The 15,587-nt window shown below is 46.8% G+C and overlaps 1 protein-coding gene and 1 pseudogene across 6 annotated transcripts in view; one reads left to right on the plus strand and one right to left on the minus strand.

The window, feature by feature from the left end:
• Positions 1-3,317, plus strand: part of Ksr1 (kinase suppressor of ras 1) — a 135,889-nt gene extending 132,572 nt beyond the window's left edge. For all 6 annotated transcript variants that reach the window (XM_020174031.2, XM_020174033.2, XM_020174035.2 and 3 more), the window contains one exon: positions 729-3,317. In XM_020174031.2, coding sequence (XP_020029620.1) covers positions 729-807 — 79 coding nt within the window. In that variant the 3' untranslated portion in view covers positions 808-3,317. The remainder of the gene's footprint in view (positions 1-728) is intronic.
• A 3,784-nt stretch (positions 3,318-7,101) lies between these two features.
• LOC109693020 (H/ACA ribonucleoprotein complex subunit DKC1 pseudogene) lies at positions 7,102-8,652 on the minus strand (annotated as a pseudogene).
• Between the last annotated feature and the right edge of the window lie 6,935 nt (positions 8,653-15,587).

A 15,587-nucleotide genomic window follows, 5' to 3' on the forward strand; every position in this document is an offset into this window, starting at 1 on the left:
GATCTTGTCCTGTAAGGAGTGGAATGGTTCCAGAGCTGCCCCGAGGCCAGCACTGTGGGCACCAGAATCTGTCTCTGTCTCCTCTGGGGACTTAGGGCAGTAGGCACAAAATGTCCTGTGGCCTATCCTAAGGACTATGTCCTTAGGGGCACACTGAGAAAATCATACTAAAGCAAAGTGGTGCCTGTCTCCAACCAACTTCCCTAATGAAAACAGAGCCTCTGCCCCCACCAAGTTGCTCTCTCCATTCTGCCCAGGGCTCCACAGACCAACCAGATCTCTGCACCTGAGCTCTGGCCCTCATCCTGCCTCCCAAGTGGACCCCACATTTGAGCACCATTTCTAGAAGAAGCATGTGATGTTACTTTTGGTGTTGGGGCTTGGGTTTCTCTTCCCTCCTGATTCTATGTGGAGCAAGGGTGTTTCCAGATAGCCAGTGAGGAAGCAGTGCACACGAGCCCACGACAGCTGCCGCACGTGCCGTGTGCCAAGGAGTCAGAGGTGAATGTGCCACATCACTGCCCCCTAGGAGGGGAGCGTGGCCAGGCCCAGGACTCTGGATGACCAGGAGCAGCTCTGCCAAGGCTGTGGGCCACGCAATTGTTGTCACTTGGTGGGGGCCAAGTCCTCTGCTGAGCTTCTGGAACTAGCCCATTCCTTAGCCAGTTCCTCCCTAATATTAGTCAAGACCGCAGGGCCATAATCCATGTCTTTATTACTCTTCACAGTATTAACAGCAGCAAAGTCGTTCCCCGTTTTGAAAGGTTCGGCCTGGGTGCCCTGGAGTCCAGTAATCCAAAGATGTAGCCAGCTGTGCAGTTTCATGCTGCCATTTTTTCAAATGTGTTCCTAAAACACACAAACAACCACCATGACAAAAGACAAAAAAAACCACTCCACCTGCCGAGCACTGCAAACCAGGAGCACGAGCCCTCCATTCAGAGTGTTCATCACCACGATACGTGGGGCCCAGAGGCAGAGCCATCCCTGCGCTTTCAGATGACACCACCCACCAGACCTGTCCCAACTGACAGCAAAAGTTGACACGTACATTTCTGGCAAGCGAACTTGATGTTTTCACAATAGGTGATAATAAACAGTTCATGCGTAAGGGCACATTGACACCTCGGAATGGCAGAGGACCAGGTAGCAGTGAGGAGCCCAAAGCTGGACCAGAAGGAAGAAAAGCATCAGGATTGTGACTGTTCTCGGGGTGGGACAGGGAGGGGCACGAGGTTTGACCTGGCCTCTGCTTTGACCTTAATCACCATGGGTGGGTGTTCTCCCCTTGTCCTATCAGAGGGACGCTGTTCCCACCTCATCGTGCAGAGGAGAGCCTGGCTAGGAGCCGAGCTGGATTACGGGGGTCAGGAGTTCCTGGAGAGCTTCCCACCCCTCTAATGCAGGCTGCTCTTGCTGGAAAAGTAGAGACAGAATCCAAATAATATCTGGATGGGCCTCATGGTTCCTAGCCAGGGTTTCTGCTGCAAGGTGGGACTCTGTTTCTCTCATGAAGCATTTAAGCAGGTATTAAGGCCATGGGCTCAGGACCGCTGTCTTTAAAGGCACCCCAGTGCCTGACCCTGGGGTGTAACACCTGACCCTAGAGCTGAGGCCTAGCCCCACAGCTGCACAGACCATGAGGGCCTGCTAAGAACAGAGAAGATGGTACAGAGGCAGAAGTAGCTGCCTGGCAGAACCAGCAGGTATCCAAGCCCATTTCTGGCCCACTAGGTGACCCTGGCACTTTAAAACCCATTGTCAGTCTTGCTAGAAGGTTCCAGCATCTTCTCTGTCCACCTCTTCTACTTCACCAGCCATATTGAAACCCCTTAGCCCATTCTGACTCTGTCCAAGCTCCAGGCTCAGATGGGGGCATGAGACTGTCCAACCCTCTTAGCCAGACTCACCTAGCAAGCCACCTGTCTACATGGCTCTCCCTCGCAGCCTCAGGCCTCTTCTTGTGTCCATGCAGACACAAGCATGGATGCAAGAGGAACTGGATTCTGGAAAGTCAGATGTTCAGACTGTGTGCCTCTGTGGCTGTCACATTGCTGCACCTTCCCCAAGGTTGCAGTGCATGTGTCTCCAGCTTTTCTTCTTTCTGTTGTGACATTGGCCTGAGAGCTGGATGGCACTGAGCAAGTTGGGCTCAACTTTCCCTGCTCCCAGATCACAGTGACCATTAAATATGACTCACAGGAGGTGGGTCTGGGTGAGTGTCACAGATCAGGAAGCTCTTGCTGAGCCGCTGCAGTGTACATGGTCTTGTGCACGAGCTGGGGATCCAGAGAAGGGGGCAGTCAGGGTCCCTGCTTAAGGAGCTGATGATCTGCTAAGAGTCTGATACCTGCCAGGAACCCAGGGGTCACTTGGCCAGAGGTTGAGCTGAGGTTCTGGGGGCCCCTCCCCTTTCCTCTCCAAGGCCTGGGTAGCCTGTGCTCTCAGCTCTCTGCCAACCACCTCTGCACTGCCCTAGCATTTGAGAAAGTCCCCCACAATGGTCCCTTCCCCCCTTTTATTTAAGTGACTGTGAATTGAAGTTAGGAAGACGTGCTTGCCCTTCCGTGTGCTCTCCCCGTCTGTCCAGGAAACACATGAAGGATGACAGATACTGTGAATTCAGCGCTCATGGCCAACTGTGAAGGGACAGAGAAGGCTGGGGCTTTCAGGGGGCTATAGAAGGCCTCTTTGGGGTCTGAGAATGGAGTCCAAGCTCTGACCCTTCCAGGCACCCCCAGTTCCCAGCATCACCTCTTAGGCCTTTTACCACCTGAGCTGCAGCCCACCCCTTGTTCCTATCTGACTCAAAGCTTAGAATCCTGGCAAGCTGGGTTTGTTGTGAGCAGTGTGTAGCAAAGATGACTTCCCGGTTTTTCCCAATCAAAACACCCCCTGCTGACTCATGGTGTTTCTTCTAGTAGTCCCTGCAGGGAATGACAAACTCTGAAAGCTGGTGTTGCTCTGAAGAGACTGGGGTGGGGGGACAGGAATGTCAAGCTGTGGGGAACCCTTGTGCTGCAGCATTGGCCAGGATGTCATCCGTGTGCCCACTTCACATCTTCTGTGACCATGAGGCACACGTTTGCTTTTTGAATGTGATGTAAAATTTGTACAGTAAAAGTTTTTATATTTTCTATCAATTGCGTTTGTCTTCCAGAAATGCTTTAATTTAAATTAAAAAGGTTAGTATTAACAAACTTGCTGTATTGGTTTTTTTTGTTGTTGTTGTTGTTTCTGTTTTTGTTCTGCCACTGCTAAGAATATACCCTCTGTGCTAAGGGTCTGGAGTTTGTGAATAAAGTTTTACCAAGGTGTCTGGGGTTTGTGTTTGTTTTGGTCCATTCAGATGAGTGTTGGGGACCACTTAGATGGATGGCACAGATAGACAGGAATGGAGGGCCAGGAGTGTTTGAACCCTCTCCAAGAGTTATGGTGCTTCTTCCAAAGGAAGAGAGGTTATGCTTGGACTCGAGGGCATGGAAAGATGGAGAAGGACAGGCAAGGCCCATGATGACCAGAGGAAGACCACCCAGCCCGCAGCAGTAACAAACCCAGGAACAGATGCAGACCCCAGGCTGAGGTGCCTTTTGCCTTATAGTAGCTTTGGATGGGGTAGCAGTGACCATTCATCTCAGTCTAATTGCTGGAAACCTCTCATTTACAGTTATATGTGCAGAGGGGTGCTTTCATGGTTAGGAGAAGTAGGACAGGTGGAGGAGAAGAGGAACTAACCTTTGTGGGGCTCTCCTCTGATCCATCACCTCATCTTTGTCTAATCCTCACGCAAGGCCATGAGATGGAAAAGAGGTAAAGAATTCACCCAAGATCACACAGCTATGGGCAGCCAGTCCATGTTTCAGCCGTGACTTTGACCTCCCTCTCATCAAAAACTGGGGAACTTACTGGCCAGAAATTTATTGCATTCCTGCTGTGTTCAAAAGAATGTACTGAGGCAGGTGTGGTGGCACATACCTGTAATCCCAGTACTCAGGAGATAGAGGCAGGAGAATCAGGAGTTTAAGGCCAACCTGGGCTACACAGTGAGAGCTTGTCTCAAAAAAAAAAAAAAATTCTAGGTCATGGAACATTTTCCAGAATAGATCATATGGTAGATGAATTTGTCTCAAAATTTAAAAGATAACATGCAAAATATTTTATCTGACTCCAGTGGAATGAAGTTAGAAGTCAATAAATCAATAGTAGACTAGAAAATAATACACATGTGGAAATTAAACAACAACACATTCTTAAGCGAAGGATTAAGGAAGAAATTACAAGAGAGAGAATACTCGTACATTCAAAAAAATGGACTAGTGGAGTGGCTCATGGTAGAGCACCTCCTTAGCAAGTGTGAGGCCCTGAGTTTGAATCCTAGTACCACAAAAAATACTTGAGTGAAAACAAAAATGCTGATGCAACATATCAAAACTTATGAGACACAGCAAAACTATGCTAAGGGGGGAATTTATAGCTATAAATGCTTAGTAGAAAACAAAAGACTCAACCAGTCCAGCTTTAAAATTAAGTAGCTAGAAAAAGAAGCTAACAGAAGGAAGTAATAAGTATTAGAGGTGAATAAAATAGAGAATGGAAGAGTGTAAGAGAAAATCAATGAAAGTTGGATCTTTGACGAGATCAACAAAATTAATTAGCTAGAAGGACTAAAAGAGAAGACTGGAATTACTAAAATCAGATAATGGAGACATCGCTGATTGTATGGAAGAATTTTAAAGCAGAACTATGAACAATTACATAACTAATTAGGCAACCTAGATGAATTGGACAAATACCTAGAAGCACAGAACCTACGAAGACTAAATCACAAAGAAATACAGAGGTAGATAGACCTATAACTAGTAAGGAGATTAAATCAGTAATCAAAAATCTCTAACAAAATCCTTAGACCTGGTAGCTTAACAATGTGATTTCTTCCAAACATTTAAAGGGCTAATATGCCAAAGCTTCTCAAACTTTTCTAAAAGAGGGAACACTTAACTGATTCTTTAAGGCCAGCATCACCTGATAGAAAGGCTATACTGCTCCCCCCACCCCTCCCCCCAAAAAAGGAAACAACAGAAGACCAATTATCTCTTATGAAGATTGATGCAAAAGTTATCAATAAAATACAAATCCAAATTCAGAATACTTAAAGGACTGTTCATCATGGCCAGGTCTGATTTATTCCTGCATTGCAAGGATGGTTCAACATACAAAAGTTGATGACACTAACAGAATAAAGAAAAAATATCTCAATAGATGCAGAAAAACTACTCGACAAAGTTCAACACTCTTTCGTGTTGAAAAAACAAAATCTAGGAACAGCAGGAAACTACCTCAACATAATAAAAACCATCTGTGAGAAACCTACAGAAAACAGACTCCATGGTGAAAGACAGGCAGCTCTTCCTCTAAGATCAAGAACTTAGCAAAGAAGCTTATTTTCAGCCCTTCTCTTCAGCACAGTGCTAAAAGTTCTAGCCAGAGCAATTAAGCAAGAAAAAGAGAAGGCATCCGAATTGAAAAGGAAATAAAATTAAAACTCTAGTTACAGATGGCAATGGCCTTCATATGTAGAAACCCCTAAAGGTTCCATTTTAAAAAGCTGTTAGAACTAATAAATGAGTTTAGCAAAGCAAGATACAAGTAGAATTATATTACATTTCTCTATATATATACTAATAATGAATAACTGAAAAGGAGACAATTCTACCTATGATCACATCAAAAAGAATAAAATGCTTAGGAATTAGCCAAGGAGGTGAAAGACTTTTATAATGAAAACTACAAAACACTGATGAAAGAAATGAATGAGTCAGTGGGAATGCATACCATTTCATTGATTAGGAACATAATATTGTAAAGATATTACACTACCCAGGTCAGTTCAGAGTCAGTGCAACCCCCATCAAAATCCCAATGATTTTTTTTGCAGAAATAGAAAAAACCCATCCTAAAATTCAAATGGAATCTCTTGTGACCCTAACTAGCCAAAATAATCTTGAAAAAGGACAAAATGGAGAACTCATAGTTCCTGACTTGAGAAGTTACTCCACACTTAATAATTGTTCTCCAACATCATTCTGAGTGAGGTTAGCCTAGCCCAAAAGACCAAAAAGTTGTATGTTCTCCCTCATATGCGGACATTAGATCAAGGGCAAACACAACAAGGGGATTGGACTTTGATCACATGATAAAGTGAGAGCACACAAGGGAGGTGTGAGGATAGGTAACACACCTAAAAAGCTAGATAGCATTTGTTGCCCTTAACGCAGAGAAACTAAAGCAGATACTTTAAAGTGACTGAGGCCAATAGGAGAAGGGGACCAGGAACTAGAGAAAAGGTTAGATCAAAAAGAATTAACCTAGAAGGTAACACACATGCACAGGAAATTAATGTGAGTCAACTCCCTGTATAGCTACCCTTATCTCAACTAGCAAAAACCCTTGTTCCTTCCTATTATTGCTTATACTCTCTCTTCAACAAAATTAGAGATAAGGGCAAAATAGTTTCTGCCAAGTAGTGAGGGGGTGGGGGGTTAAGGGAGGGAGTGGGGGGAGGAGGGGGTGAAGGAGGGAGTGGGGGGAGAGGGGGTGAGGGAGTGGGGGGAGGGGGGAGAAATAACCCAAACATTTTATGCACATATGAATAAAAAAAAGATTTCCCCAGTGAACAATGTGGTTCAGTTATACCTTTTAATTTATTGAGGTTTCTACACTTATTTCATTGGACAGATTTAATTTTTTTAAAATTTTTAAACAGGGTAAAAAAAAAAAGCAAACCAGGAGAGGACTATGAGGTTGCAATAGCTGCAAACAGTTACTAGGCAGTACTGGGTCTGAAGGTGAGGCTTCCCAACTCAAGCAGAAAAGTTGGTGGCATAAAACCTGCCTCTTTAATCACCCACATCTTTAAAACAGGACAAGATGGGATGACCACACCAGGTAACATCACTGAGGTCTCAAGTAGCAGCAAAGCATGCCTGAACTCTCTACCCTGTTAGGGACCTCTGTTTCACTCCCTCAACAACAAAAAACTTAACGATAAGGCTTTCATTTCTCCTCCCAGCTGGACACAATGCTTAAAGCATCCTTTACTACTCAGACACCACTTCTACCACTTTTGCTTTCTCCTCCTCCTCCTCCTCCTCCTCCTCCTCCTCCTCCTCCTCCTCCTCCTCCTCCTCCTCCTCTTCTTTTGGTGTTGTCACTGTCCTCATCTCCAGGCTCGCCTCCACTCTCTTGCATAGCTTTGGCCTTCTTGTCCTTCTTATTTTCCTTCTTGGTCAACTGGGGAGCTGCTGGAGGGGTCGCATCACTTTCACTTTCACTCTCTCCCTTCTGCTTTGGGACTTTTACTGCTTCAGCAACTACTTGTGGGACTTTTGCCACTTCAGCAACTAACTTGAATGCTTCAGTAACTTCTTTCTTGCCAGAAGCACTGTAGTCAACATACTCCTGCTTCCATGTGGCAGGGGTACTGTCCGTGGGTTTGCCATGCTTGTCCAGAAGGCCCTGCTTTATCATCAGCTTTTTCTGACTTGCCTTTGGACCTAAACCCCACTTGTGAGGATAAGTGTCTCTCCCCATGATCACTCTCTTGATCTTGGCTACTATACCATGATCGCAGGTAGAAATTACTGCTGTGGTCATTAATGCAATAGCCATGCATATGGCTTTCCCCTTGGTGGTAATGACCACGATCTCCTGGTTGACCTCAATGCCGTCCTCATATCGGAGAACACCTGGAAGCATGATCTTGGCCCCATAGTAGATTGCATTCACTGCACTATCTTCCATAACCAGCCGCTTATGAGATGTCAACAGCTTTTCCAAGGGATAGACAACATGCCGCAGGTAACTCTCATCCTTATGGTTATCATACAGCCACTGAGCGTCGAGCACATCATGCATTGTCACCATGTGGTCCTTTTCACTCATGACTCCAGAACGAACCCTCCGCAGTTCCTGCATCTGATCACCAACTCCCGATAACAAACCAAGGTTGCACGCACAGTGTCCGAATGTAGGTGCCGGCCTCACAACTCACCCAAAAGGTTCCTAATCTTCGTTCAGGATCATATTCAATCATTTTGCTCTCATAGATAGTCCTCACTCGGAGCTGTCTCTTTACTGCGGCAATATGTGGGGGTCGCTGGAATAGGACACCTGTCAGTGTTTCTAGGGCCCTAGAAAGCTGGGTCCCCCCTTCAATAGCATTGTGCAGCCGGACAATTCCCACATACTCTTTGCCTGCACTCTGTTGTGATTTCACCAAGCGAGTGGCTCGTTCTATGCACACAATTAAACACCCAGTCACCTTGGGATCCAAGGTGCCACTGTGTCCTGTCTTCTCCACCCGAAGTATTCAGTGGATCCAAGCTACCACCTCATGGGAAGAGGGGTTAGAGGGCTTGTCAAGATTAAGAAACCTGTCTGGATAGAGTCCCCAATGTCTCTCTTCAGAGAGTTTGAACCACAGGGAAGGGGTGTATAGTGTGTTGTCCTTACATTTAGCTTATCAAAATTCGTTAGCAACAAGGGCCACTGAGAAGTGTCCAACTGAGCCACTTTGGATTCTGGTTTGATAAGAAACTCTTCAGCATGTTGTATTTCCACTACGTCATCATCATGTAATGGCTTCCGGTCCTTTTTCTTATGCTTCTTTGGCAAAATAACCACTTCCGCCTCCACCCAAGAGCCCAAAAAGTTTACAAGGGATTCAGTTGCTTGGGAAACAAGAGGCTCAGTGGACCCACACAAGAGTAGGTCATCAACATACTAGAGAAGGGTGACCCCTGGGTGTTGCCAGTCTAATAAGTCTTTGGTTAGGGCTTGCCCAAAAAGGTGGTGCTGTCTCTGAAGCCCTGAGGCCACACCGTCCATGTCAGCTGTTGTGAGGGATTGGTGGGGTCTTTAAAGGCAAACAAGGGCTAGCTATCAGGATGTAAAGGAATGCATAAGAAGACAGCCTCTAGATCTAGCACAGAGTAGAATTGAGCTTCTGAGGTATTTGAGCCAATAGAGTATAGGGGTTGGGGACAATTGGATGAAGGGGAATGACAGCCTCGTTGATGAGTCAGAGGTCTTGAACCAACTTCCATTTGGCCCCTTATGGACAGCAAGAATAGGAGTGTTACAAGGGCTTGAGCATTCCACTAAAAGTCCCTGTTAATAATGGGCAGTATACCCTGTCGCTCTTCAGGTTTTAGGGGATATCATTTTTGATGGGGGAACTGGAGAAGGTCTTTTTGCTTTATTTATACAGGAAGAGCAGTTTTTGCTCGGCCGACAGTTGTACTGTCAGTCCAAACTGTGGGATCTACCTGTTCTTCAATGAGGAGGAAATAGAAGTATTCCCCAGGAGGAAGTAGAATTTGGACTTTAAGTTGGGACAAGTCTTGCCCCAGCAGGGGTATTGGAGTTTCAGGGACTACAAGAAAAGAGTGACAGAAGTGGAGGTTCCCCCAGGAGCCTCCAGGCCAGTGACCAGGTGAAATGATGCTTGAGAGGCTAGCCAGATATACCCTGAGCGGCTATTTTATCTTTGGACCTGGGACCTGGAGAGAAAGGGAGGACAGAGAAGCAGGCTCCACTGTCCAGGAGGAAAATGACCATTCTCTTCTCTACCATGATGGCCCCTCAGTTTTGATACCAAGGAGTGGAGCCTGGACAGGAGGCCCCAGGACCCATCAATCCAAGGGAGGGAGCACCCCTCCTTCCATCTGGAGATGGGGGCACTTAGACCTTGCATGGTTGCCCTTACATATGGGGCATGGTCCTGGAGTGGGAGGGGCTGTCTCCTGGGCTGCCCCCTTCTTTGACATTCTCTATAGAAGTGTCCTTCCTGTCCACACTGGTAGCATTACCAGGACATCGGGTGGGGAGCTCCCTGAGCACAGCAATAAGGTCCTGGTATTTTTATCTTTATCTCTCTTTTTAGTTAGGTCCCAGTTGTAATACACCAAGGTGGAAAACTACACCAGTTAGTCCAAAGATTTTTCTCCTTTGGCTACCGCCTTTTGAAATTTTCTATGGATGTCAGGGGTCAATTGAGTTAAAAATTTATCCTGGAGGAGACCCTCCCTGACCTGTGACTCTAGGTCCACAGTGGTATGTTTTTGAATTGCATCCTTAAGACACTGTAAAAAGGCAGAGAGAGATTCATCAGGGCCCTGTTGTACAGTAGTCACCTGGAAATAGTTTAGTGGCTTGACCTTGGCCCTTTTTAGTTCCTCCACTACTAGGTAAAGTGATGCCTCCTCCATTCACCCCTCAGATTGTTTGGGTCCTAGTAGGGGCCATCTCTATTTACTTATTCCCTGGGGCTTGGGGCATCAGGGCCCATTGGAGGTAGAAATCATCTCCCATTTGGGTGGCCTGGGCCAAAACTTGCTGCTTTTCAAAGGAGCTAAGGGTTTGTTTCAGTAAGAGTAGAACATCCTTCCAGGCCAAGTCATAGGTTTGGATTATGGTGATAAAGGCCTGGATGTATTGATCAGGATTGTCTGTATAGTTGCCCAGGTCCTTTTTCATCGCTTTTAGATCTGACAGTCATAATGAAACATAGATCCTACCTCTCCCTGCCACTCCCTGTTGTAAGGGATAGCACCTATGTGGAGGCCCAGGTTAGCTAGGCAGCAAGGGAGGGGCTGGGGCTGTTAATTAGGGAGGATCTTTTGATCCTTCATTTTGGCTTTGGGGTGTTTGCAAGGTTTTTTGGCCCTGAGTTTCCTTAGGAGGCTAGAGACCATGGCTATGGTCTGGATGGCTAAATGGCACTTGTTGAGCCATTCTGGATGGTCTCAGAGGGAAAAGAGAAGCTGGACATAGGGAATTTTGGTCAATTTTTCCTCCCTCTTACAGGAAAGATCTAATTGTAGGATAGTATTATAATGTATAGAGCCCTCAGGGGGCCACCTTTCTTGATCTCCCAAAGGATATTTGGGCCATGGCCTCAGTACAGAGAAAGGTGAGGATCTGCTTAAGGTTGTCAGGGTCTAGGTCCTTCCAGTGTTTCAATAAGCAAGCCAGTGGGGAATTGTCAGGCACCAAGGCTGGAAGACTGGAAGGAGCAGGTCCCATCTACAAGGACAGCGATCTCACAGTCAGAATCCCCCCTATATCGGCATCCTAATGGGGGCTGAATGAATGATGGTGGGTGTCCCCACGACATTGTGACTCCCTTCTGCCCGTGGCTAGGACCAAAGGAAATGGAACTATGGCTCGGATTCCAGCCATCCTACTGAAGCCACTAACTGATGAGGTGCCTTGTCTCCTTACCCTATATCCCAAGTACTTGATATGCCAAAAGAAGCAAGCCAATTCAAATAAGACCCTATGAATAAACGGACTGATAACCACCATAAAGGCTCTGTACATGAGGAGAGAGGGCTGATAGCATGTCTTCTTTTCCCTGGGGCGATATAGTCCAGGAGGGCCCCAAAAGGGAACATTATACTTAAAGGGGTGGAAGGGGTCCCTCTTCCTCCCAGGGGAATTCTCCCAGACAAGCCCAGGGCAAAGGCTGGGCCACCATGGCGATGCCAAATTCCCTAGGCTCTTCCCTAATCATCACACAATCAAGACCCCTGGGCAAGGGAGGGTGGTAGAGTAGATGTCAGAGGAAGTCAAGGAGGTCACAAGAAGACAGGGAGCATGGTCCCCATAGGAAGGTGGGGTCAGTAAGGACAGGCTTGGGGAGAGAGTGGAGGACAGAGACAACTTAGGAAGTGGTGAGAGGACTGAGGGAGCATCTGTTCCTAAAGGTCCATGAAGAAAGTTTGCCACCTCTGGCAGGGGACAGAAGGGACAACCTGACATCCTAGGTGGGGGATGGGGAACAGAGTTTATGACACAGGCTTGAGGGATTAATGATTAGGTGTGCTTTCAGGTTGCTCCCACAAGGTGGTACTGGAACACTGCCAGTCACACAAAATCTCCACTCTCGGGTTGCTGCCTCCGGTAGAAGGGGTTATTGACAGGTGGGAGAAAAAGAAGATCACCAGGTGCTGAAATCAAACAGGACTCCTCTAACGTAGCATAAGATGTACCTGAATCAACCCCAGGCTCAGTTTCAACTTGCAGGGAGGAAGCAGAGAGCATCCCCAGAGCCAGAATCACCATGAGGTTAAAGTTGACTAGGACCTGTTGGTTCAATAACATGAACACATTGGTTCAATAACACTCAGGAAGACTTTCAGGGTGGGAGAAGAGCAGCACAGGGAAGTCTGCTTTTGGCTAGTTCTCAGCAGAGAGTTTCCCCCATCAGGATTATCCAGAAGGGCTCCAGAGACTCACGGACACATGTTGGGCAGACTCCTGCTGGTTTGGCGCTCAACTGTATTGACCTTGGTCCAGGAGACGTGTCCCTTCGTGGTTGCCAAAAATGTTGCTGGCCAGTGTCAAAGGTCCTTGCCTTTACTAGCCAAAGAATTGACTTGTGAGGCAGCAAATTGATTTGTGGGATGGCAAGATCAGCACACAAGTAGGATTTATTAGAGAAAAAGGAAAAGCTGTCCTTAGAGATGGACAGGGATCCCAGAAAATTGGTAGCTCTCTGTCGTTCACAGAGGTGGTTTTTTTTTTTAATTTGGTCCTTTTTGTTGGGGAGGGGAGTTAGGAGTCAGGGGTGGAGTGGCCTTTTGACATATCTTTGTCGAAACATACTTGGATGGGGAAGAGGTGCAGGAGTGAGGAGTGGAGTGGTCTCTTAACGTATTTCTGCAGGAACATATACAAAATGGGCACTGGCTCATTTTGTCTTCTGATCCCCCAGACCAAACATAATTGAAGAAAACTCAGGTGGGATTTGAACTCATAGACTCATATTTGCTAGGCAGGTGTTCTACCCCTTGAGATATTCTGTGAGTCCTTGTTTGCTTCCCTAAAGAAATGAGACTTAGAAATTATCTTCAGAATCTTCCAAATGATACAATTAATACCATCAGTAAAGGGCACCAGCCACTTACTGGTGAACCCGGGCCATGTGTCCCTAAGATGGGAGAATGTGACCATAAGGTGAGCATTTCTGTAACCCATGCAGACCATGGGGAAAAGGAGAGCTAGAGTGATAGTTAGGAAAGGGTGCTTAGGGCAAATAGCATGGGGGGAAAAGGGCAATGGTGTGGGACAGGGGAGCAATGGCATAGATATGAGGCAGCCACAGGGAAAAGGTCTCTGGCCTGAGGCCTGGGGCTGCCACTGCTGGCATCTTTATTAGCTTCACTGGGTGCTCATGGTGGTGGAGGCAGTGTGGAGGCCATGGAGCCTGGGCCATGTGGGTGGTGAGTCTTGGGGATTGCCTAAAGCCCCAAGACTGGCACTACTTTTTTCTGAGCCACTTCCTCCAGCCTGCTAAGCTGCATGGCACCTGGGGCACAGGTGCCGCTGCTACTGCTACCACTGCTGATGGGGAGCTGGCTGTAGCCTCTAGCCTCCAAGCATCTGAGCTGATGCTTCTATGCTGGCACTAATAGGTGGGGCCAGAGACTCAGGGGGTATGAGTGAGTGTCCCCAATCCATCTGATACATAACAGATAGCTGTAAGCAGTAGCCACAAGAGGAAAACAGGAAGAAATCATTTTAATTTAGCTTCCCAACTCCACTAATGTCTAGTTAAGATTAGATAGCCTGAGCCCAGAGGCTATCACAGGATGTTCTAGAGTTAGCCACTACCCTAAAACTTAATTCACTCTACCCATTCATAATCCACATCCTAAATGTCAACTATGTCTGGAGCAGGGAAGTTTTCACAAGTGAATTTAACAAAACAAAGACCCAAACCTAGGAGCCAGACAGAGCAAAGGTTAGGAATTTCAAACAGAAATTATCAATCAATTAGAGCAAGAACCAGTAGACTACTCAATGTCTCTATTAACAAGACAATGATCCAAATCCAGGAAATCACCTCAGGGGCCAAAAGCTAAGAGACTCTTAGTAAATATTTCAACCTTAAAACCTGACACCATGACCTACTCTCAGTCTGCTGAAAGCATGTTCTTTTTCTAGTAAACATTACTGTTACTTTTATTGAATCTTTCCCTGCCAGATCCAAAGCAAAGCCTCAAGGCCATTTTTTCTGGTAGCACCTCTGAAAGCAGTTTAAGGCCTAGGGCAGATCGGGTGGAGCATGCCCCTCACTTGTCCTCCAGGACCCTGCCTGGCAGCACATAGCATGGGACAGAATAGGAGGTTGGGGGTGGGTGGACAGGAATCCAGTCCTAGTGAATGGGAAGATGGCTGTAATGGCTGACCACTGCCATGGCTGGCACCCACCACAGCTAGCATACCTCTTGGGCCAAGTGGCTGCCTGGGCCTCGGGGTCAGAGAGGGAGGAGAGAGAAGGGAGAAGGGAGGAAGATAGAGGAGAGGAGATAAGGGTACAGATCCAGGAAAGAGCTGTCCAGCCTGAGGCCTGGGGCAGTAACCACCATGGCTGGTGCCTAAGACCTCATGGGTGGTCCTGACTGCCCTCTCCATCTGGGCCAGATGGCGAACTTGCACCCTGTGGCACTGGCCACTCCAGTAGTTCTGCCCTCCCTGGCTGTATGTCTACCAGGATGCAGTCATAGTGGTGGCTTGTGGGGACATGTGGGCCCTGTAAGCCTTGTGCCAAATGGGGGTGGATTAAGGAAGCACATCCCAGCATCTTCCAGAAGCATGCTCTGGGTGAGTCGCTGACACACTGTGAGAGGCCCATGTGTTGGGGGAGGGGTCCCATGGCTTAACATGGTGCCACCCCTGAGGCCTGTGACCCCAGGACTTCAGAGCAAGTCAGAGCCCTAGTGTGGTGCTTGGCTCCAAAGAAGCAGATGGAGGGGTATAGGGCCAAAGAGGAATGGGTTAGAAGAAAACAAATCAATAAAAATAGCATCTTGAAGTCTCACCCTTTAACTCCTGGCTGGCTTGCCACAAATGTTAATGGTGTTGGTGCAGTCTGTGATCAGAAGACTTCCAAATTCTTTGTCCCACAGGGAAGAATCCATGACAAGGACATGTAGGTGTAAATGGAGTTTATTTCAAGTTAGGAAAGGGAAATACAAAGGGAGCATGGTGGGGCCCAGGCGGAATCTGGGGGTAGAGAGAGCATGCTTCTCTTCTCCAAGTACTTTTAAAACCTACACTAACCTATGGGAATGGCAGAACCAGGTGATTTTCATCAATGAGCAAGGAGCGGCATGGGTGGTTCTCAGCCAGGTGAGGGAGGTCCCTGAGCCAGCACATGGTCAATCTGAAACATAATATTAAGTTTCTATGAGTCCTGAACTTTTCCTAATTTTAGCCCGCCTCAGTTTCAGATTTTGGATTTTCAAGTGAGGCATGCTCAACCCATATAAAATTATGAACAATGAAACAGCACAGTCTGGCACAAAAATATATATAGACTGATACAGGGAGCCCATAAAGAAGCCTAACATATATGGCAATTGTTTTTTGACAAGGGTACCAAGACCACTCAGTCAAGAAAGCACAAGTCTCTTCAACAAATGATATTGAAAAAATGCAAAAAGAATGAAGTTAGGCCCTTATATTAAGGAATTAATTCAAAATGAATCAAAGACCTACTGGAGAGCTAAAACTAAAAC

Source organism: Castor canadensis, chromosome 11 (genome assembly GCF_047511655.1).
Source record: "Castor canadensis chromosome 11, mCasCan1.hap1v2, whole genome shotgun sequence".
Taxonomy (NCBI): Eukaryota; Metazoa; Chordata; class Mammalia; order Rodentia; family Castoridae; genus Castor; species Castor canadensis.